Source organism: Pezoporus wallicus, unplaced genomic scaffold, assembly GCF_028554395.1.
Source record: "Pezoporus wallicus isolate ANWC-B61680 ecotype Strahan unplaced genomic scaffold, APGP_CSIRO_Pwel_v1 contig_11133, whole genome shotgun sequence".
In the NCBI taxonomy this organism is placed as follows: Eukaryota; Metazoa; Chordata; class Aves; order Psittaciformes; family Psittacidae; genus Pezoporus; species Pezoporus wallicus.
The window spans coordinates 1770863-1794299 of NW_026636583.1; the positions used below are offsets into that span (position 1 = coordinate 1770863).

Sequence of the window (23437 nt, forward strand, 5' to 3'; positions counted from 1 at the left end):
GTGCAAAACATCTAAAAATGATTTAAAGCAGGCAGGAGAACAGGAAGAGAGGGCTGCGGATTGTGCTCGCTGAGGAGGAGGAGGAGCTGTTTGGCTGGTGGAAGGCAGCAGAGGCAGGGAAGGTTTTTCCTGCCCACCCTGCAGCTTCAAGCTCCAGAAGATGCTCAGATCCCTCTTTGCAAAGGTCCCCAGATCCAGTCCTGATGTGGGACCTCACCAGCTCCAGACCCAGGATGGGACAGGAGCAAGGCCAGTGCTGCAGGGGCTGGACCCATGCTTTTTTAAAGCTCCTGAGTAACAGGGACACAGGCCATGGGCACACAAAAGCTGAAGAGAGATTATCTAGCTGCCATTTCAACACGCTGGTAAATCAAAGTCGATGGAAGCCATATGCTCTGCTGGGAAGCATCCATCTCGTTGCCAGGGAAACATCCTTCCCATTTAAAATGGCAGGCAAAAGCTTGCAAAAAACCCTGCTTTTAACTCCCTTTTCCCAGGCACGATCCAAGTCCCGCAGCAGCTCCCTCAGCATCCTGCCATGCTGCTACCACTGCTGTCAGTGCTTAACTCGGGAGCGTGAGAAGGGGATGGGTGCCTCTCCCATGGGGTCCAGAGGGAATCAGACCAGCCTGACAGCAGCGAGACCCTGCTTCCCACTCCTAGCTCCCTCTCAAGCCAGTTTCCATGGTTTATCCCATAGGGAAAAACAAGACATCACCTGCATAGGTCACATCAAGCAGCTCTGCTCGGGGATGCTGCAGCTGCATGGTACAGACGGTGCCTGAGCTGGCACAGATGTGCCCAGCTGTGGGGCAAGGCACTAACAGCAGCACCGTGGCCTGGGTTACTGCTCAAATCCAGCCTCTTGCAAAGCAGCAGGTACCACCCGACTGCTTATGAATAGGAAGCAAAACTCTGACCTTGGAAATGAGAGGAGCTGCAGGCAGGGCTCCAGGCTCACAGAACTGATGAGCCCATCGCTGAGCTCAGCAGCTGGCCACGGGTCTCCTCCTCTGCATCCGCACCTTCTTGCTGCTCCCGCTAAGCCAAATGTGCCATCACTGCTCAAACATGGTCTGGCTGCTCTGAGGGGTCCCTGGCAGCTGATGGAGAAGGGGATAAGGGGGGAGGAAAGCACAGTCCCTAATCCAGCACTGTGGATGTCACAGCAGCAAGCACTCTCCAGCCTATTAATGCTAATGAATTTGCATGTGATTTTGCTTTAGAGAGAAGATACAGACCAGCGACATAGAAAACTGGGCATCCTCTTACAAAGATGTCACTGCTCTGTGTTCACATCCAACCTCAGCCTCTCATGAGGTTTACTTTGCCCTTTTTTTAACTCTTCTCATTTATTGTAAATCCCACAAGCCAACAAAGCCAGTTGTTAAAGTATGGAAACGGAGTATTTTCTATTCTGATAAGTAGCTGTGCTACCTTATAATGGACATCAGAAACAGTATTTAATAATTCAAAGCATAGGAAGGCCTGACTGGACAAGGATACATGCTGAAGTCACCTCTGTATGGGAAATGATTACTGCTGAAGGGAGAGGCCAGGGTTACAGCAGAGCGAGCAGAGATGCTGGATTACTCCACAGGCATCCTGTGTCACCAAGAGCTCCCAAATGGGAAAATGGGGATAATAAAGAAGGGGCCCAGCTGAGGTTAAACCCACACACAGCTCAAGACCCACCCATGGCCCTCAACCACCATAAATCCTTCTAGGGTAGAATGAATCCTAGCACAAACACCACAAAGCACACCATGGACCAGAGCCAACAGCAGCATCCCACACGACAGCACCAAGCCACGTAGGAGCAAAGTCCTCCAGCACGCAACACCAGGACATGCCCAACACGTTAATCCTCCCCTAGAGGCCGTCTCGAGGCAGTTGCAACAGTCCTAACCCCCTTTTCCTGGCTGTTAACTTGGCTCCTAACCCAGGCGGCGGCAGCCGGTGCGGAGCAGATGCCGCAGCACGAACTCTCCATCAGGGCATCCTGCTCCTGCCGGCGCTGGGAAGGAGTCACCTTCACTTGGTGGCACCGTAGCAAGATCTCCCTGGCGACTCGTCCGTGGCTCCGAGATGTGCTCGGGCTGTCTGGGAATTATGTCACCAGGCACTGTGGATATCAACTGGCCCTGTTATGATCCTCGCTCTCCTCCCTCCCTCTTGGCTCGGAGCCTCAGGAGCGGTCCACGCCGCGCGCGGAGGACACCGGCAGTGATCAGAAGCAATGAATGGATAATAGCCAGGTAGTATTTGGAGTTACAGCATCATTGCTGCTAAACCAAAAGCGGCTCTGTCCTGGTTGTGTAACCCAGCCTCACAGGACGTTCCCAGTAATTACAGGGCCTTTCCCTGCAGTCCCATGGGACCAATATGCTGCATTCAAGAAAGGATGCTCAGAGCCTGGCTTCCTCTCTTTAGCACATTTTTGCAGTCTTCCCTAGAAACAGCAAAGAGCAAGAGGAAGCAGGAGGGAGAGGAGAAAAGAGGTTTAATTAATCTTCATTTAATTTCTGCTGCTCTGTTAGCGAAGCTAAAATAAGCAATGCAGCCCCATCAGGTCTGTGCTACCTCCCTGGGCTGCTCTACCAGCCTGTTTCACACACAGGTCCTCATCCCACTGGCCCTCTGCAGCTGGCAGGGAATGCCACTGCAGGGTCAGGCTTGGCTCCAGCCACTGTTCCCAACTTGCATCCCATGGGGATGTGGCTGCAGGGTAGATGGGTCTCCCCAGCCACAGATGGGGGCTGGTAAGCCATTAGCTTAATGAATTTCTCTGGGGTTTTTAATAGCCATCTGCTCTCATGTGGAGAAGGGCCAAGAGAACAAGGTTAGGTAGGACTGGGACTCATCTTGGAGGTTCAGCCCCTTTCTCTGCAGGGAGCTGAGGTTTGGGCTCTATGCCACACACACACACACACCTATGGCAGGCTTATGGAGCTCAATGGAGTTGCTCCCCACTTGCCCAAGTTATTGCATATGAATGGGTCAACCCCAGGCAATGTGCCCTGTCCTGCTAGCAGGTCTCCCAGATTCGGGTGTTGTAAAGCACAGGGTAGACACCCAACATTAGGATATGTCTCCCTTACTTACTCTACCATAAAGAATAACAGACTGGTTTAGGTTGCAGGGACCTTAAAGCTCATCCAGCTCCAACCCCTGTCATAGGCAGGGACACCTTCCACTGGAGCAGCTTGCTCCAAGACCCATCCAACCTGGCCTTGAACACTGTCAGGGATGGGGCAGCCACAGCTTCTTTGTTCCCCATCTCCCAGTAGAAACAGTAGGACAGACACATCTGGAGTCCCATTCACTTGTCTTATTCAGGTACTTCCATCACCTTTCCCCATACTCACACCCTCAACTCATTCCCCCCATACCAAGTCAGGTTACTTCATGACCAACTTAAACCCAAGTTTCAGGCCTACAGGGGGTTATTTATCCCAGACTTAGGTGGGAGATCTAAAGATCCACAGACTGACCCTCAGCAGCTCACTCTGTGCCATTTAACATGATCCAAGATGCTCCCACCACCCACAAACAAGCATCCAGGGGAGTGCAGGCTTAGAGGGACAGCATAGAAAAGGTTCCAAATTCTATCTGATTTCTATTGCAGGGAAAGAAAAACAGCAGCAGCAGCAAAAGGTCAATGCAGAATTCTTTCTACCCCTCATTAGCTGGAATGACAAAGAGAGAAGCTGCTAATTAGGAACAGCATTAAAAACATCAGATGATAAAGGAGAAAACATGGAAAAGCAGAAAAATGGAATGCACAATTCCGTGACTCATGTCATGCCTGACAAATGACAAAGCTCCGGAATTTCTCCTTTCTCCAGGTCTTTTTCCTTCCTTATAGGAATAGCCACAACCAAGAAAAAGACAACCACAGTGATGGGCATCCAGGAGCCACAAGGACCGAACCACGAGGTCAAGCTAACAAAGTTTCTTTAGTGCTGATACGGATTAAATGCATCGGCCCCTCGGGCTATGGAGACAGAGCCTTCATGAAGTGCCAGCGATTTAGTTCGAGACATAATGACATGAGGACTTGTCCCTCTGGCTCAGAGTGATGCTTAATTGGGTGTGAAGTCAGCTTTTGGATCAACACTGCCATTAGCACGCTGGCTTCTCTGCAGCTCCCCCGAGAGCCGTTAGGTGAGGGGCGCTCCTTGCACCCCCCAAAATCACATGCAGGGAGGCAGCTTCCTGCAAGGCCACCAAGCAGGAGTGGGATGGCTCTCAAAAGGGCTATCCCAGGAGAAACCACATTGAAATGACTCCAAAGCTGGCACCTCCTGCACTGGCAGGGTCTCAGAGGAGCCAGTCTCATTTGCCCATGGCACCTCCAGACACTGTCTGATACCTACAGAGAACTACAGCCACTCAGAACTCTCTCATCTCCCCTAAAGAAGAAACATCCCACTGAGCAAACACCCAACAGCATCAAGAAACCAAGCTCAGGGGAGAAAAAGAGGTACAAACCGTGCTTTCCCCTTAGTCATGAGCCTCTATAGAGCAAGAACTGCTCCTGGACATGGGCATGCAGTACGCTGTGTCCCTACGAGCTGTTACAGCAGCAGTGCAACCCCGAGATGGCCAAACACCCCATGCAAGCTCCTACCAGCCATGGTCCTTCAGGCAGAGAGATGGGATCAGCAGCACGGATCTTCCAAACGATGGCACCAGTTTGAGGGTTGGTTTTGCTGCTCATTCAAGCCTGGAGCCTTTATATAGAGTCAGGGCAGGATCCAAAAGCGGAAGAGACACCCACTCCCAGGGAGTGTAACACACACACACTGAAATAAATAGCTCCCTGCCTCAGGAGATGACTCAGGAATTTCACTAGTCCTTAAAGCACGAATCCCTGCTAATAAACCCCAGGAAACTTGGAGGAGAGCCCAAGGAGAGGTCAACTGGACAAGACCTGGCATTCCCAGCCTTGCCAGGCATAGAGGAAGGATGCACAACCACAGGATTAAACCAGTGTCCAACACTGAAGCAATGACTACACCAGCCTAAGCCCTTGGTGCAGTCTACCTGCGCCAAGAGCAATGAGTAGTCCTTGTTATTGGGGAGAGGTTTTGGTCTTCACTGCTCCTTCTGGAAGCACTCAGGTCTAACCACCATATGGCTTGAAGCAGCAGGAGGCAATAGAGCCTTCACTCCCTGTTTGTCCAGCTATAACGTTCAGGTATTTATTTAACTCCTTCACCCTCCTCTTGAGTACAAGGTGAAGAATTTATTATGTTCTTCAGATCAGGTAAAAAAAACCTAAGTAAGCATAAACTCAATTAATGGCCACTTTGTGACCGACTTGCAGACTCCCAGTGCTGTCATTTCACTGCCACGTACAACACACACAAGAAAGCTGCTAAGCCCAATACACAGCCCTCTACATACTGCATTTGTAATGAAAAGCAAGATCCCAGCAAACTGCCCCGGTGTGGCTGATCCCCATCCCAGGGAAGACGTGCCTTCATCCTCCCAGCCCAACGTTCACCCTGCTGAAGTGCCCAGAATAAGATAGGCTGGGCCCATGCCTCTGAGTCTGCTCCAGCCAAAACCAACCCCCTTTTCTTGAGCAAATCCAAGAAGCACAAAAGAAACCATCCCACCAATCCAAAGGCAAGGAAAAAGCTGAGAAAATACTGCTAAGAAAGAAAAATGGAGCAAAGATGACATTTACCAGCAGTCCCCTGACAACTATCATCCTTCATCCATCTATCAGCCTTTCATCCATCTCCTCTGTTCAATAGTCTTGCAGCAGGACTGGCTCTTCCTGGCTTGATGTACAGAACAAGCTTGTAGACTTCTGCTTCCATTAGGGGTGCTTGCACACTGCTGTAGTATTAACAGAGACTTGCTTTCCCCTTGGTATTCATTTTACCTGCTACTCGACTGAGGCTTTTCCCGTTTCGTTTGTACCCCACGTTAGTTTTCCCCACCGCATCAAACCGAAGTCGCACCAAACACACACAGCAGGTACCCTTGCGGGTAAGGTATGGCACTCACACAAGAGAGGGCACTCACACAAGAGATAGAGGAGTACATGAATCACACCTTTGAGTCAGGGTTTCTGCTGGGGTTTTTTGTCCCAGGCATCATAACTTCACAGAGAATGACAGTACACGTGTGGAAGCTGCATCGGGATTGCCTGCCCCGCTGCGCTCAGATGTATTTTGCTTTGACACCGTCACCTCCTCCGGCTGGCAGAGCTCTAAACCAGCAAGCAGGACTCCCAAACACATCAGGGCTTGTTTACAAATGAGGAATCACTGAATCCCTGGGAAAAGACCCTCTTAAAGGCAAAATCTCTGCCTCTTTCAATCGCGTCCTGAAGAGACCAAGTGGCAGACACAATGGGCTGCCAGGATGCTCAGAGGGACAGCGGCCACCTCCTAACCCCAGCAGAGGCAATCATTCCCTTTCACCTTGCTTGTCCTCTTGTTTCTTTTGCTCAGTTCCACCCTCCCAGGGGAGGCATTAAAAAACAGGAGGAACTCTGAACGAAGATTGACCACAGGAACTCCCCTCTGAGAGCCTAAACACCACTGCTGCTGCTTAGGAGCTATAATCAGTATTAATGAGGCTTGATTACCTTCTGATTTCCCGTGGGTCTTGGGCTGCAGGTCTGCAAGAGTTGATGAGGGCTGGCTGTAAAGGTTTTTCTCAAAACTGTTTCTCAGTCATGGCTGAGTCAATGTGGACCTTGGAACCTGGTCATCCCATTCCAGTGCGGATCGGCCCCATCTATCCCGACCTGGCAGTGTAATTCTGGCTCTGAACATCCCAGGCTGTGGCAGGAGATGCCTCAATTCACTAAAGTTTTCAGTTGGAAATTGCTCCAGGCTCTGATTTTGTGTTGTCTGGATTCATCCCACCCAGCTTTAAGCCAAGGGAACTTGGACTCCCTTGGTCATCAACAGAAACAGGGATCTCCAGAAGGCAGACCTGCACTGAAGCTCCTATGGGACTTGTGTGAGGACCCCAGCAGGTATATGAGCATCGCCACATTCAAGCTGAAACCAACATCTGGACACTGTATGTCCCAGAACAAACCAAGCGACTGCTCAGTCACAGGGCTTGCAGAGCCAAGGCTGCTGCTGCACTCAGCAGTCCCAGTGACTACTGGTTTGACGGCACCACTCTCCATCTTTCCCAGCTCTCTACAGGAGTTGTATAGGAGAAAAAGGCACCAGCACATCTCCACCCCACCACAATGTAAAGAGGAATCTGTCCCCCAAGAACTAAGAAACTAGCTAAGCATTTGGGCTACCTTAAAAGAGATTATGCAAGGCTAAGAGTTTGCTGCTTAAACTCCAGAAGCCAAATACCAAACTTCAGGGCTTTTTATCCTGGTAAGCCCCACTGCTGTGCAACCGACAGGCAAACCCTCTGCCCCACCAAATAAATCCCAGTGTGTCACCCTGCTGATGTCCGCTCCCTCTGCTGCAATGAAAAAACAACATCAAGAAATCTGATTTTTTGCTTAAAAAGATGCAATTTGGGGGTTATTCCCTCTTACAATAAACAGAGCCATAGCAAGACTCATCTGGTTGAGGTGTGTTGCAGCACAAAAAGGAGGTCAACTTGTTTTTCATTTCCTTAATGTCCACGTGGGGTGAATGTGGCGACTGGAACGTGACACATTAAAGCGACTGAAATGAGGTTGCTCCCACCAAGCTCTGACTAAGCAGCTGGAGAGGAAGGAGCTCGTGAGGCATCCCACTGTGAAGGTGTCCCTGGTCCCCAGGGCAGACACAGCCACCAGGTTAAAGCCCAGCATGGGATACCTGTATCAGCCCTTTCATCCTGTACACTCAACCAGGAGGTTCCTACATGTCAGTGCTGCATGGGCTGAGTTGGGTGGCATTGTTCTTGCCAGCAGCATCCCTGTCTGTAAGCAAGGGCTTGCCATGAACCATCACCCCTCAGTGCTGAGGGATGGATAAATGACACTGACAAACTAAGTTTACCCCTAATGAGCAAATGCCATGAAACGAGTACAAAAACACAAGTGGAAAACAAAACAAAACACAAGAGCTGCTTAAAAACCCAACCAAAGCAGCAGAAAAAAGGCTGAAGGTTCCCAGAGCTGCTCAATCTGATGCAAAAGATTATCCAGGAATGGATCTACATGAGATAACCATGGTTTTAATCAGTCCCTGACAAGTGGAAGGTCGCCCTAGAGAGCCATTGAGAAACCCTGGACCGTCAGAGATGCAATTGCATCAACTCCCCATCCTCCTGCCGCCATGGCCACACCAGGATGCGGGCAGTGCAGAGAGATGTCCTGGAGAGAGAGGTGGCTTCTGGCTGGGTTAAAAGGGAGGAACAAATGGGATGGGGATGGCACAAGGAAAATTTTAATAGAATTAGACACAGAGGAAATGTCCTTCCTTATTATAATTTAATTCCGTGCACTTGCTTAATTAACTGGATGTACAGTGCACCGAATGCAGATGAAAAATGCACCCAAACTATTTTTAACGCAGTTAAAAAGACGCATTGGGGTTGTAAATTCCAAGTAGGAAATGCAGGAATCGTGCTGCTCCATAGCACACAGCTTTGAAAGTGCCTCCATGAAGGCTGTTTTCTTGCTACTGCCCCAAATCCATCACCCCCAGCTTCAGCTCGGGGACCAAACCCGAGCAGCTCACTCAGGGGATGAGCAAATGCGCCTCCAGATGCACTGGGCTAGGGGGGTGCCCAGTGCAAGTACCTTGGGCTGGCACAGAACGCAGTGTGCCATCTTCATCTCCAGGAATAAGATGGTAGTAGGGACACAAATCACTTTCAAGTATCCCAGCACTTCAAACTCAGCACCGCTGAGCACAGGACGGGTTACAATAACCCAGGTAAAAGGACTGGAAAGATAAGCGATAACTTAAATGATTGGAAGAAATCAAATGGAAGCATTTTGGAAGCAAAAGGCCTCCCTGTGCAGAGAACTACCTCAAGATCCAAGTGCTGCTGCATCCCTCACAAAAGCCTCGCCTGCTCTTTCGACAGGGCTCAACTCCCCAAGTTTCAGCTCAACCTTGAGCAGAACGAGGCCACGTGCTGCATTGCTCAGCCTCTATCAAACAAAAGGTAGGAGAACAGAGAAGAAAGGTGCAGAGAGACCAACTGGGCAAGAATGAGAGATAGGGAAAGCTCAGACCTCTGGGAGCCAGCCTCAAACATGGAACCCACCAGGCTCTGTTGCCCATGGGGTTGTACAAAATACATATATACCATGTGCATACACACAGAGCTCCCATGAGCAGGTCACCCAGTTGTGTCAGTGTAGGAAGAGCTATTCAGTAGGAACATGAATCACAACACAGAGGTAGAAAACACTGCCGCTCACGGAGCTTTTACAGCGGCAGCATCTGAGATGAGACCATGGTAATGGGTGTGGAGGGGTGGGAGTTGCTCTCAATTTCCCTGGTTTATGCATGAAACGGTGCAAAGGGGAACGAATGACAACAGGAAGAGGTGGGGATCGAAATCAGATGGATTGGATCTAGGAGGCAGCACTGGAAACAAATGCAACTTGCACAAACATCTCCAGGCAGCGCATCAATCACTCAGTGCAGAGCCAGCCTGGAGATGGGCCTCTGCAGACAGGCATTTGTCAGAGGTACCTCTCATTTATTACCACATCCCCATGCTGGAAGCATCGCCATGGTTTGTGTCTTGGAGTTCAGGTGCAGAAAGGCTGCTTGAGCAGCAGCACAGCAGCTCCGCACCTAGAAATGCAGCTTACAAGCATCTCTACAAGGTAAAACCCAACCTTGCACGCTCACAGTCATTCACACTGGAAATAGGTCCTAAAACTTCATGCAAGGAAGACCCTGTGACTAAAAGGAGACAAGAAACAGGAGTTCTGGTAGATAGGGTCAGGTTGGAGGGGCCGAAACAGCAGCAGCACAGGGCTCCCTCATCCACAGTCTTCCTCAGGACTCGCACTCCTGCAGTACGAAGGCTAAAGGTGCTTTTCTGCTCAAGGCTTTGGCACTAAAGGGGGTTTGGGGCAGGAGGAGGCAGCGGGAGCCCAGCAGCACAGATAAGACATTGCCCCAGCCATTGGGACATCAGCTCCAGCTCTCCTGCACAAACTTTATGACCTTAAGCCAGTATCTTCACCCGCATCTTTGGATGAGCGGCCACTAAGATTTCATGTGTCCTGTCTGTTTGGAGTGCAGACCTCTGGTTCCCTTCCTGCCCCATTAAGGCACACACAGATCTGGCAGCACCATGCCAGGCTCACCCAGGCACAGGGCAGTAACTGGTCCACAAGCTTATATCTGGTGACTCTCTATGATGTTTACCATATCCCTCAGTTCTTTAAATAAAATAAGAGCAAACCACCAAGGCTAAACCTATGATATGTATAGCTCAGAAGACTGGAGCATCCCCACCAAGGTGATCTAAGGGGCTTCAGAAGAAGAAGCCAAAGATGCTTATATAGCCCTCACAGTCAGGGCTACCCCTGCCACTTGCCTTTCAGCCCCTTCCATCACCGTCATTGCCACCCCAGGGTCCTGAGGCTGGGCTCTCACCTGTATTTAACAGCATGCAGTGCACATTGCACACAACATCCCCATCCTCATGCACACGCAAGCGAGTGCCCAGCTCATGATGTGAGCACTTGGCCCCTCCACATGAGGCTGGAGGATTCCATGACACAAACCAACTACAAGCACTGGACTTCACGCTCCTTTGTAGCTGCGACTGAGCTCCATAGATGCTCCCTCCTCTCCTGTTTCCTTGCATTATATTTGCTTACAGTAGCCTTCAGTACCTAAAGGGGCTACAAGAAACCTGGTGGGGGGGAGGCGGCAAGGGCCTGTAGGGACAGGCCAAGGGGAATGGCTTGAACCTGCAGAGGGGAGACTGAGCTGAGCTCTGAGGCAGAAGCTCTTCCCTGTGAGGGTGCTGAGGCGCTGGCACAGGGTGCCCAGAGAAGCTGTGGCTGCCCCATCCCTGGCAGTGCTCAAGGCCAGGTTGGACACAGGGGCTTGGAGCAAGCTGCTCCAGTGGAAGGGGTCCCTGCCCGTGGCAGGGGTTGGAGCTGGAGGAGCTTTAAGGTCCCTTCCAACCCAAACCATTCCATGATTCTATGATGATGTGAAGGACCCCAACTTGCTGCAGCCCACAGCAAATCCCCCCATTCTATCCATCCAGCATTCCACCTCTCCAACTGGACTCTCCAACACCTCCCCGGAAGACCTCAATGTATAAAATGGCTGAGGACCAGAAAGCACATCCCAGCACCTTCCCCACAAACAGCAAAAAGATGGGGGGAGGAAAAAAACCACAAAAGGCCCTCAAAATCCTCTTGCTGGGGCTGACAGCGGCCTTAGCCATGGTGAAAAGCCCACAGACAAAACAAACCCCTCAGCACCAAAGGAAGGAGCACCCCAGCCTGAGCCCAGCCCTGCCGAGGAGCCTGGTGGGACTGTGGAAAGTCCCAGAGGGAAGGGAGTTGCAGTAACACAGCGATTTATCCTGACCCTCCCTTTGCAATCCTCCGAACAACGGGAAGTCATCTGCTCTCCCTCTGCAGCAATGCCTTCAGAGGTGAGCATCCTTCTGCCAAACGGCGGCCGAGAGGTGGCCATTTCTGCCTTCAAAACGCGGGGTGGTGGAAGGGAAATGTGCACCCCGGGATGCTCCTTTGTTTACCGCTCCATCGCTGCGCGGCCAGGAAGCCCCAGACGCTGATTAGCATTTCTTTCTAGACACATCTCCAATTCAGCCGCTTCCCACAGGGGGATATAAGGAATACCTCCAGACCCCGGTGCACACCCACAGCACCGGCCCCACAGCAGCCACAATGGGGCTGGAAGTGGGGGGAGAAAAGGGAGAAGGAGCGATGGAAGGGGGGGGGGGGGGGCGGAAGGGAAGGAGAGACGGTGCCTGAGCAGAGCTTTTTGTTCCTCTGCTCGCAGCATTGCTATGGTGATTTCAAGCGAGACGGAGGAACAGTCCCTACCCATCGCTCCCGCTGCACCGACCGCATGAGCAGCCCCTTCCCCCGCAAGCAGGAGCGGGCATGGGGGGGGGAAGCAGGGGCCCGGTGCATTGCATCCCTCCGGAAGATCCACCTCCCTTATCCCCCTCTCCCCGGATTGCCTCCACACCCGGTGCATCCCCGGCACCGACCGGACCTGGAGCAGGGATGCAGCGGATGGGCTGCTCCCTGGGCGGGGAGGAGGGGGGGGGGCGGTCAGCCTACCCATCAAACCCCAGCACCCCCTCCCTGCACCCGCAGCATCTCTCCTCTTCAGCATTCATTTGGCAAAGGGAAAGCAGAGGCAGATGCGAACCGGATCGGGGGTCCCCCCGCCCGGCCGGCTTTAACCCCCCACCCTTTTACTCACACGTATGCGTGGTAAATGAAAGCCCAGCCTCGCGGTCTCTCCAGCACATTGTAGAGGAAATTCTGCAGCTTGCGGTAAAAGGCATTCCTTTTCGGGGGCTTCCCGCTGCCCGACACCCCGGAGCGGGGCTTGCTGAGGATGCTGCCCCTCTTGCTGCTCTCGGAGCCGGCGATGAGCAGCGCTCCGTCCCGGCTGGAGTCCGGAGCTCCCGGGTCCAGCCCTACGAAGCCCACCTTGAGCTTCTTCTCAGCGGCCGGCCCCGGGTAAACGCCTCCGTTGCGGGATTTCTGCACCATGGTGGCGGCCGGAGGGCGGCGGGGGGGGCGTTCGCCCGCGCTCCCCGCCGCTGCTCCGCGCCCGGCGCAGGCGAAGCCGCAGGAGGCGGCTGCAGCCCGGCCCGCCCCGCCCGCAGCCCGCCCCGTTAACCCTTGGCGTTCCCCCGCCCCGGAAAACGCGGGTTGACACCCCCCGGCCAACGGGGAGGCAGCCGGAGCTGGCCTCGCCCACCAAAAGCCAGGATCTGGCGTCGCACCCGCGGAGCGGATTCCTGCATCCCTCCCTAAAGGGCAGGCTTCAGCATCCTATTCCCCTAAAAGCAGGCTCCAGCATCTTACCTACCCAAAGAGCAGGCTCCGGCACAGTATCCCCACCCCAAAAGCAGGCTCCAGCGTCACATCTCCCCCAGAGCAGGCTCCAGCATCATAGTCCTCCCTCTAAAAGCAAGCTCCAGCATTCCCCTCTAAACTCAAGGTCTGACACCTTTTCCCACCCGCAAGCCAGGGTGCCCATGCCCCAACTCCACATGCCCACTTAGGCAGCAGATTTGCTTAACCTCACTACAACCCCCCCTCTGCAACACCACCTCCTTCATCCACACTTCCTCAAGGTCCAACCTGCCCTCTTAAGATTCAGAAGCCCAAACTCAGCTTACTTCATGCACCAAAACTCCACTGGGTTGTGGTCACCAAGCTTCCTGGGCGACCGAGCTCTTATTTTAGGAAGTCCATCTCCAGATGTGTTGGCCCAGATCAGCTCTTTAACACACCCTCTTGGTTATGGCCCAGCATTACCATTGCCCCCCATAAACCACGGCTGGCTTCTGCCCCAAGGAATATTTCCTCTTGACAAACCTTCACAAGACTCACAGGCTGCAGAAGCCTGAGATAAGCTGGAGGTACCTGCCCCACATATGGAAAAGGGCCATTGTAATGCGATGGGAAGATCTGCAACCAAACTACATCAAATTCAGGTCCACCAGCTCCTACTGCACTGAATCTTCTGTTCCTTAAACCCATGGATGAGCTGTGAGCTGCTGCTTCTGTTGTAAGTAAACAAGGCTTTAGGACAAGGCTTTTTGTATGTAGAGAAACTTGCAAGCTCCAATGAGCTGCTGCTTTCACCACAAAGTACCTCCCCACCGGGCTGTTCGGAGGGAAGCAGCAAAAGAGCAAAGCGCACAAAGGGATGTGCTTTAGTTCCCTCTCTAGTGAGGGGCAGCGCTTGGAAAACAGCTCCTGCCGCTCTGAATTGTTTAAATATCTTTATCTATCTATATATATTTAAATATAAGAATTATAAGATACAAAAGAAAACCAGCTTGGTTCTCTCCTTACACCTTAGGAGAACTCCAACAGCTAACAGACAAGAGGAGCATTGAGACTAAGCCTGCTGCCAAATCCTATCACATATGATAAGGGAAAAGCCAGTGTGGAGCAGCCCTACGTATTTATGGACAGCGTGTTTCCTGTGACCCATATTCTCCCCAACACAAGGCTGGAAGAGAAGGAAAAGGAAAGGCAAAGGCAAGCGGGAAACTAAAGCTGTGTTAAAGCCTGCAAAACCGGATCTGCAAGTGTGGCAGTGAATAAATTCCTCCACTCAATGAGAGGCCGTTCTATTCATTATTTGTGAGCACTTGTAAGATCATTAGTGTTCGTTAATAGGGCAGCCGATTACAAATGTGCCTGGCGCTAATGCACAAAGTGCATTAATACCGATCCAGCAGCGGGAAACATCCCCCTTGCGCAAAAAAGGCCAACAACAAACAGAGAAAGCAATTTTCAATTAACAAATTCAAGATTACCAACAGTCTGAGAGCCCTAAAGAGGAATCTCAATTCAGTGCACTCCTCTTTGCCTAATTAGTTGGTCATTTGCAGTGTCACACTGCAGCACAGCTTTGGGTATCATCTATCTCCAAGCCCATCAAAAAGCAGGAGTGGGACAAGGGAGGGGATAGGATTCAGGAAAGCTGGAGAGGGGGCTTTGGACAAGGGCCTGTAGGGACAGGCCAAGGGGAACGGCTTGAACCTGCCAGAGGGGAGACTGAGATGAGCTCTTAGGCAGAAGCTCTTCCCTGGGAGGGTGCTGAGGCGCTGGCACAGGGTGCCCAGAGAAGCTGTGGCTGCCCCATCCCTGGCAGTGCTCAAGGCCAGGTTGGACACAGGGGCTTGGAGCAAGCTGCTCTAGTGGAAGGGGTCCCTGCCCGTGGCAGGGGTTGGAGCTGGAGGAGCTTTAAGGTCCCTTCCAACACAAGCCAGGCTGGGAAGCTATGAAAAGGTCTGAAATTGCAGATTAAGATCCACTCTAACCTCACCCCCTCATTCTCCTCACCTCAGGCCCTCAGGGCATCTCTAACTCCTTCTCTACAGACAGTATTCCGTGGAGGTATTTCAAAGATGAAGCTGGTTGTATTGCTGCTTCTGCTGGGTGTGGAAGAAAAGGCACAGCCACCAACACCCTTGGAATTAATGAGGTATATAACAGCACTACTGGGAAGGTGCTTTTATCTGATCCAAGGACATTATGTCTCCACAATCCAGAATTACTGAGTCAGTTCTTTGCTTTCAGCACCACTGATGGTTTTAAAACACAAGCACCATGGCAGACAGCTTAGACCCTGAAGGTAAGATGAAATCAAGCTCTGTTAAGATACAGCAAGTCGAGGTTCTGTCCCTTGGCAGCTTGTGAGCTGTAGTAAGAAACGACTGGTGTGAAGCATGCAGAATGACTCCAGGGGATGGATTTCTGTTTGAAGCACTGAACCAGAGCCCTTCCTCCATGCCCAACCAGCTGGTTTGTGTGAATTGTGCTACCCAAGCCTGGGTTTTATCACGCTCAGCTTTCCCCCAGAGCTCTTTTCAAAGCCTAAGGCAGATGGGTTTGCCTCCCCTTGTACACGAGGTTACACCATCCCAGCAAGACTAACCTGCTAAGTGGAAAGGCATGAACAGCCCCATCTTCCTGCCCACCAAGCTCCCTCCTCTGCTTCAGCCACCCCTCACCTCCCCATCCTCTTCTCTGAGCAGCAAAAAGACCCCAGGAACCCATATTCATTGACCAGATGTGTGCATTCATTGCTTGGCTACCAGGGGCTCTTTCCAACATGTACCAAACCATTTTTGGTCTTGAAACCAAGAGCCCTGACCCAAGAGAGAGGTCGGCTCCATAAACTCAACCTGGAAGGTGATGCTTCTCCAGCATTAAGGTTTGAGCCCACAGCAATCTCCCCAAGTTACACTGAATTAACCCCAAAGGAAAACACACATGCATCCCCTTCTCCACTAGTAAGTTTGTTTCTCCTCTCTAAAAGTGATTAAAGTTACTGAAGTTAACTTTTTCTATGGGGAACTGCTTGACTGGGCAGGTGGAAAGAGAAGCAAGAGGGAAAAAGCAAAATCAGAGTGAATTCTGCAGAGTTAAACAGCTTTACACCCAGAGCATCCATAGAGCTGAAAACAAACCCTTTGGTCACACAAAGGCCAGCATCCACCCCATTTCCCCAAGCACCTTGGGACCACTTTGCTTCTGCACTGCTCACCCTTCCGCAGACCCTTCCCCTGGCAAAATCCCCATGGATCAGGTCTCCTTCCCCATCTCTACACCACACGCTTCCTTCGTTACCTCCAGCTCTGCCTCTTGCCCAGCCTCCTTCGAGACCACGCACAATTCCCTCTCTTCATTTATGGTGCTACCTTGAAGGCATTTTTATCCTGTGACCATGTTGCCCCTGAGCCTTCCTTTTCCCAGACTCCATAAATTCAGCTCTCTCAGTCATTCCTCATGTCTTCAGCACTCACATTCTTCCTCCTGACCCCCTTAGTTTGCTGCCTCCTCCTGCACCTACAAGGACCACAAGCTTGGGTGACACCAATTGCTGTCCTCTGTGCTCTTATACATCATTCCTTGAGACAAGGTGGCTCCAGGACCGTGTCCCTCCACCTGTAGGCCAACGTGAACTCCTTGAGGTGACCCTCAGGGATGTGGATTGACTTGGAAGGCTTCCCATCAGTAACCCCCTTTCAGTTTCTCCAAACCAGTGCTTTGCTCTTCACAACATAGATCTTTAAGGCAATAAAACTAACCTGGTTTTAGATGGGAGCTCTTCCAACTCTCAGAAGCTTGGGGTTCGGCTCTGCGTGACTCTGCTCTGCAGTAAGACACCTCCAAGGACCATGACCGCATCCTGGCTGGGACCCAGTTCCACAAAGCCCATTAGGTGCATTGTTCCCACTCAAGCACCCACCTCCCACCAACTTCAAAGCTGAATTGGAACCTATATGAATATTTAGGGCCTGAAGGTTGTCATCGGGAAGAAAAAAGCCCATCCTGAAATAGCTAACAACCCTGACACCTCTTATGTGAGAGATGCGGAGCACAGCTGTGCTTTAATCTGTACTTAATGAATAGGCTCCAAATGGTCCCAGGTGTCCTGGCTTAGGAGGGGAGGCACCTTCCAAACTTCGTGATTGAAAGAAAGATGTAAAAGACCTTCTAAATATAAAAGTCTGCTTTTTAAGTCTTTTACGTAACTTTTTCCCTTTTAAAAGATGTTAGAGGGAGGATTAGGGTTTGGGTTTAATTAAGGGGGTTGCTTTTGACCCAGGTTCAAAACTGCAAGTTAGGAAAGTGCCAGGGAGATGTGGCTGTCCCCAAGCTCCTGTCACAGTGCAGAGCGTGTCGTATGCAGGAAAACTCCTGAAGTAACTACATCCATAGCTCCTCTGCACCACGAGTTTTGCTGCAGGCTCGCTTCACTCTTCCAGCCTGGGCACCTGGGAAATCAAGGGAACATGGAGGGGCGAGGGTTTATGGTTTAGTTATCTTTAGCCCGAGGTCCTGAGGGAGGCTGGTGCGTGCATCTGCCTCTCTCTTCCCACCTTTAATAACTGCAGAGCTTAAGGGCAATGTTTATCTTAGTTTATTAAATGCAGGGAGGCCACTTCAGCTTGCTACAAGTTGAGGATATGGGATCAGAGGGAGGACAGAAACCCTGGCATCTCCCCACTGAGGAAGCTGCTGATGCATGCACACAGCTGTATTGGACATCAGAGAACTCACCTACGACTTTTCAAACCACGAATCCATTGGAAACTGGTTCTGCTGCTCCTGGAACTGGTTCTTTGTGGGCTCCCTTTGGATCCCATGTGGGGAGCACCAGACTAACAGCAAGGCTTTGCTAAGCATCCCAGTGCCTGAGTGCTTGCCACGGCAGGCAGGGCTGAGCTGGGGTGAGGGGATGCTGTGTCCGCAGGATGACATTCCTCACTCCCAGCCTAATTTTCATGCAGCTCCTGTTTTGTTCTCCCAACTTTGTCTTGCTCACACTGCTCCAAAGGATGTTCCTGTCCTCTGGGCATCCGGACACTCAGGCTGTGCCTGCAAAACCTCTCGTTCAGCATCACCGTGTGCTCGCTTGTGCCCGCAGCCAGCGTGCAGAGCAGGGGAGGTGGTGTTAGAAGAGAGCTGTGGTTGTAGCCTGGTGGCAAGCTGCTGGCAATGGCTCAGCTGCCCAGGCCACCCTGCAAGAGGGAGTTAGCTCCCCCTCAAGATGTGGCCAGTTTCAGCCATCCCTCCCTGTTCCCATTCCCTGATCCTCATGAAGATCTATGGCTGGAGGTGTCCTGAGGCACCAAAGCACCATTGACCTGCAGCAGCACGCTTCCTTCCCAGCAATTGCTCTAATGGGAATTGCTCAAAGCATCCAAGAGGTCAGTGCAGCTCCATTAATCACAGCCACCTCCTGCCTGGCACGGGCTGCCCTCACTTGTTACCATGGTCCTTCAGGTCTGTGCCGGGGAAGAAATGAGTGCTGTGTCCTTGGAGCTGGCACACAGCGGAGAGGATCTTCCTTTCCCGTCACACTGATGCGTGAGCAGGGGCTGTCACAGGCTACAAACCCCTCTGTACTCCCACTCCATGCCAAAACACAGGCTCAGAAACCAGCAGCCTTTGCCCAGTGGCTGCTGTCACACCATCATCACCCTGCAGAGGTGATATGTGGAGGTCATCCTCCCCTATTCCCCTTTCTTTCATTCCCCATCCCAAAAGCTGGCTGCTTCCAGACTCATCACTCCTAAGTGCTCGCAGGGCAGGCGCTCGCTGCAGCTGGCTGGGGTTGCCAAAAGCATTTAGCAGATATAAGGCATGGAAATAGTGCCAGGCAGGAAGGGGTGATTAGGGATCATTTATACTGGGCATCATCAGACCACCCTAAATGTACAGGTAGCAAAGGAGTGCTTGTGAACGAGCTAGAATTAATCATTTGAAGATGCTGCAGTACCTCTCTGATGGAGTTATGGTTAAATGATACCCCACAAGGAGGTCTGGCTGGAAGCTGCTGCCCGAGCTGTGTTATAGCTCAGGTTTCTCCTTGAGATCAGCAATATCTTTGTGCTGGGCTGAAGGTACAAGCCAAGAAGAGGATGGGGCATGGTGCATTGCCCTGGCCAGAGCTGCTGCTTTGTGCTCCCCTGGCTGCCAAATGAGGCTCCCACTGAGAATGTGAGTCTTATATGGGGGGATGCAGAAGTTTGAGGTTCTCCTCTGCCCCCATCAGTCTTTTCCCCCAGTCCTGCTTACTCCTGCTTAGTGTATAGAAAGCCAGTCCCAAGGATGAAAAGCCCAGGGAGAGCAAAACTCCTACCCAGGTCAGTGTGAGTGCCCCAACTCCATTTGCTCAGACACAGGGGCTCAGCACCATGCAGGTCTGATCCAGAACAGAGGCCAAGCCCAGCAACACGAGCAGCAGTGATTTATGTCCATGCTGGATGGACGGAGAGCTACCCACTGGCAAAGCAGCTTAGTAATGTGAAACATGCTGTGAAACTGCCCAAGGAGAAGGCAAGTGGCTGCTGCTGGGACACAGCCATAGGAAAAGATGTTGGTCAGTGATGAACTCACTTTCTGAGGTCACGTAATCATGGACTTCAGGCTGCATCCGCATCATTTCCACCTCTGCCATAGATGATTCAGCACCTCCGTCAGCAGCAGGTGATGGCAGGACTCACTTGGGTGATGTCCTCTGGTGATGCTGGTGTTGAGGGGGCTAGAGTGAACCTTGGCCTCCCTGGAGCCAGTGGCATCAGCTTCCAAGGTAGTAGGAAAGGAATGGAAGGTCAGGAGAGCTCCGTTTAGTCTTCCCCCATATGTGTTTTCAAATGCTTTTGAGATGCTCCAGATGTCATCAAGACTTTAAACTCAACACGAGAAAGGCAGGACCTCACTGCCAAAGTGGGGTTAAGGTTCAGCAAAACACACTGGGTGACTGATGACAGATGAAGGGAGCATTGGGAAATGAAATCCTTAACTGAAACGGCTTTCTTGCGTGGCCAAGCTGCCATGCATGCCTGGTGACATGCTGCCTGCGCTGGGTTTATGCAGGGCTGTGCCCCGGGGTTGCAGCTGATGCTATAACTCGCCTCCAAGTGCAGAAGGAGGGCAGCGGGCGGCTCGAATTCCTCCAGCTCAGCATCCGCAGCACGGATTCCACTTGCAGCCTTGCAAAAGCCTTATAAATGTTTCAGAGCATCCCAAGCGTCTGCTGAGTTGGCCAATCAGCTCCGGTGGGTGAAGGAAACCTGCCTTAAATTATTAACAGCACACAGCTACAGGGGTAGAGGTAGGGAAGAAGGGGAAGTTACTCATTGCTCCTTCTCCAGTGGGTACCATGAGAGCATCCAGAACCAGGCTAAGGATAAGCAGAGGTGTCTGCTCATGCTTTGGTGGATGGTCCCATTCGTGGGGTCTTTCATTCTCCGTCAGGAAACCCCAATGAGCTGTCAGCGCTTGCATTATGGAGATGATGTGCCTTTTGGAAGCTGGATGCTGATTCACATCCAGCCCCACTGCACACTCCTCTCCTTCCTTTTCCTTCCAGCTCCATTGGTTTCTCAACCAACCTCTCGAGCTGATCCGCAGGAGGACAGCAGAGCCAGCCCTGGTGCTTCTTGGCTTTCCCACAACCTCTAGTAACTTTCCCCTTCGCAAGCTTTAAGTTTCAGGTAACACAATCACATTTGCAAGCTCTGGTCCCCACAGAAATGACAACAAGCACTTTGCAGCTCCCTTTGCGTCGCTATGGATGCGCTGCCTGCCAGGACCACGTTTTGCAGAGGTGGGACGTGGGACTGGATTTCCTCTCCTTGGCAGCTGCTCCAGAAGGACTTTGTCCCTGTTTCCACGAGATGGCATCGCTGAGGCTGCTACGGAGAGGAAGCATCCTCGCCTGCAGGGAGGAGAGTGATAGAAAATGCCTCCAAAAGCAACCAAGCTGCTAGGAAAAATGCTTCCAAGTTCTCAGCTATGAGGTCCTGGCTCTCCTGGCCATGGCAGAGGGGAATTGGAGGAGAAATCAGTGCTTTAAAACGCATCTCGCCATCACTGCCCTATGTATCACCTGTATATCACCAGCCATGGACCACACAGCACCCACCTGCTCCCACATGGTGCTGATGGCTCACGAATCCACTTGAGTTTGCTGCAAGGTTTGCCAGAAGCCATCTGTGACCCACTTCAGGGTAAATGAGGGTTGCTTATCCTTGAAGTAGAACCCCAAAGTGGGTCATCTATGCCAAGCAAAGCATCATCCCCTCTGTGCCTGCAAGCCTGGTGGGGTCAGGCAGTGATCTGCACATGATGGGTCATTGTTCTAATGGCAAAACACAGACTTACAATGAGTCTTCAGATGCGAGGTTTGGGTGGAGGCAAGTCCAGGATTCATTTGAGAGCCCCAGCATTCGGCATCCTTGATTTTCTGATTTGAGCCTCCTCATTTGCAATGAGTCTAAATCAGAATATTCCTGCTAATCCTGTCTCTCTACAGAGCTTGACCCAAACCTCCCAAAACAGGAGATGCTGCTGATGCAGACATCTCACTGCAGGCCCTAACTCTCCTTTCTGACCCTGTGGATTACCTGGGGTATTTACCGTACTGAAATCAAGCTGAAAACGTGGACCTGCTGTGAGCCATCAGCAGGTTTGAGTTCGATCCTCTGGGGTTCCCGTTTCCCTCTTCTGCAGTTACACCGGTGATTACGGCACCGCTTGTGCATTGCTCCCTGAGCATCCTCCCCAGCTCCCAGCAGGTTTCTATGGAAATGGAGCTGTGGTTTTGTCAGACCTGGGTTTGCTTTTGAAATAGTTGCAAAGGACCAGGTGTAAACTTTGTACCTGCTGTTCTCCATCCCTCACCTCACCCCAAGGCTGTGCCCACTCCTGCTGTGCCAGGGACCGGCTGCCACTGGGGACCAGAGAGCTAGAGGTTCCTCAACAGCACAAGAGGGATGCTCCCACAGGAGCTCCTGTTCCTGCTGCTTTGAAGGATGGAGATAAAGCATGCACATGATGATGTTCTCCTGCCCTGCTTGGAAGTACCCAGGAAGGGGCACAAGTCTGCTGGGCTGGGTCAAGGACAACATGCCTTTGGGAGCTAGGAAATGCAGGAGGAGCTGGAAAATGAGAGTAAACTATCAGTGGGAAAACCAGCCTTCTCCTGCTGTTGTGCTGTGCCTATAGGGATCCCAAGGTCCCTTTCAATTTGTGGCATGCCAAGAACATGGCACTTCCTAGAGCCCAAATACTGCAAAGACCTTGGGCATCAAATGGGTTTCTTAGGAAGAAGCTGGTTGATGCTGGGAATGTGAAGAGGGATGGAGAGCCTCAGTATCCTGTGCTTAGAGCTTTGGGGAATGTGGCTTGGTACATGTCCATCTGCTGTCAGACGAGGACATGGGATAGGGATGGTGCTGGGGGAGTGGGCAGCAGTGGGTGACTTCATGCAGAGCTCTCTGTAGTTCAGCTTGTTGTCTGCTCCTTGAGGCTCTGCCTGGGGACACTTAGTGCTGCAGAGCATCAGGTGTTAATGAGGATCATTAAGGGCTCCTGCAACAAAACAGTGCTGATACTTGAGCTACGGAGCTCCCCTGGGAAGATGCATGATGCCATGGTTCCATGGGCATCCACTCCCAGCGCTGTGGCTCCTCCTAAAAGCAAAGTCAGGAGCATGGACAACCTCAGGATGCCCCAGCATGCTGCTCACCCCACCTTCAGGGAAGAGATGGCCCTTGGAAGTGTCCCTAGGGTGCTGTGGCGGGGGAAGGAGCAGCGTCATCACACTTCCTCCCTCCATCTCCCAGCCCTGCTGTACCACATCCCACTTCCACCCTTTCCCCCCGCACAGCTCCTATTGCATTTGGTCAGTCCCAGCCACTTGGCAGCCACAACCCTTTGGACAGGGCCAGTTGCACTAAGGAGAGCAGGGAGAGGTGCACACCTCACCCGGGGCTGCAAGTTTGCAATGGGAGCCAGTAACACCATCTTGGGTGAAGACCACGAGCTTTGGGGCTCCTTGGGAGCCCTGAGTCACATCTGGGCTCCAGCACATGGCTTCAGGCAGGGAGAAACCTTCCTGTTGTGGTGTTTGGAAAGGGCTGAGGGGATCCAGCATGTGTGAGGTGAGGAGTGTGTAGGGAGAAGGCAGCTTTGGCCACTTCTCCCAGAATGATGGGGTTTTATAAAACACCAAAGGAATGGTCTAGCCCTTCCATGAGGATGGGTATGATGTTTTCTTTCTCTAAATGGCGTAACTTCAGGAGGTAACTTAAGCTTCTTTTGCATGGAGAAATGAAGGCCCTGATAATCGATATTCGAGGGTTGAGCAGGTGAAGGAGAGCATCAGAACTGCTGTAAGAGCAGCCTCTGCTCTAGGCTGGGGGAATCAGCCCAGATACCTCCACTGGTCAGGGTGAGAGACCTTGGTGCCACCTGGAATATGGG

At 51.9% G+C, this 23437-nt stretch overlaps 1 protein-coding gene across 16 annotated transcripts in view; it reads right to left on the bottom strand.

The window, feature by feature from the left end:
* KCNQ2 (potassium voltage-gated channel subfamily Q member 2) overlaps positions 1 to 12762 on the bottom strand; it is a 64265-nt gene extending 51503 nt beyond the window's left edge. For all 16 annotated transcript variants that reach the window (XR_008971165.1, XM_057400926.1, XM_057400925.1 and 13 more), the window contains exon 1: positions 12384 to 12762. Coding sequence is in view for 15 of the 16 variants with exons in the window: in XM_057400926.1 (XP_057256909.1) it covers positions 12384 to 12679 (296 nt within the window). In the remaining variant the exon portion in view is untranslated. The remainder of the gene's footprint in view (positions 1 to 12383) is intronic.
* Between the last annotated feature and the right edge of the window lie 10675 nt (positions 12763 to 23437).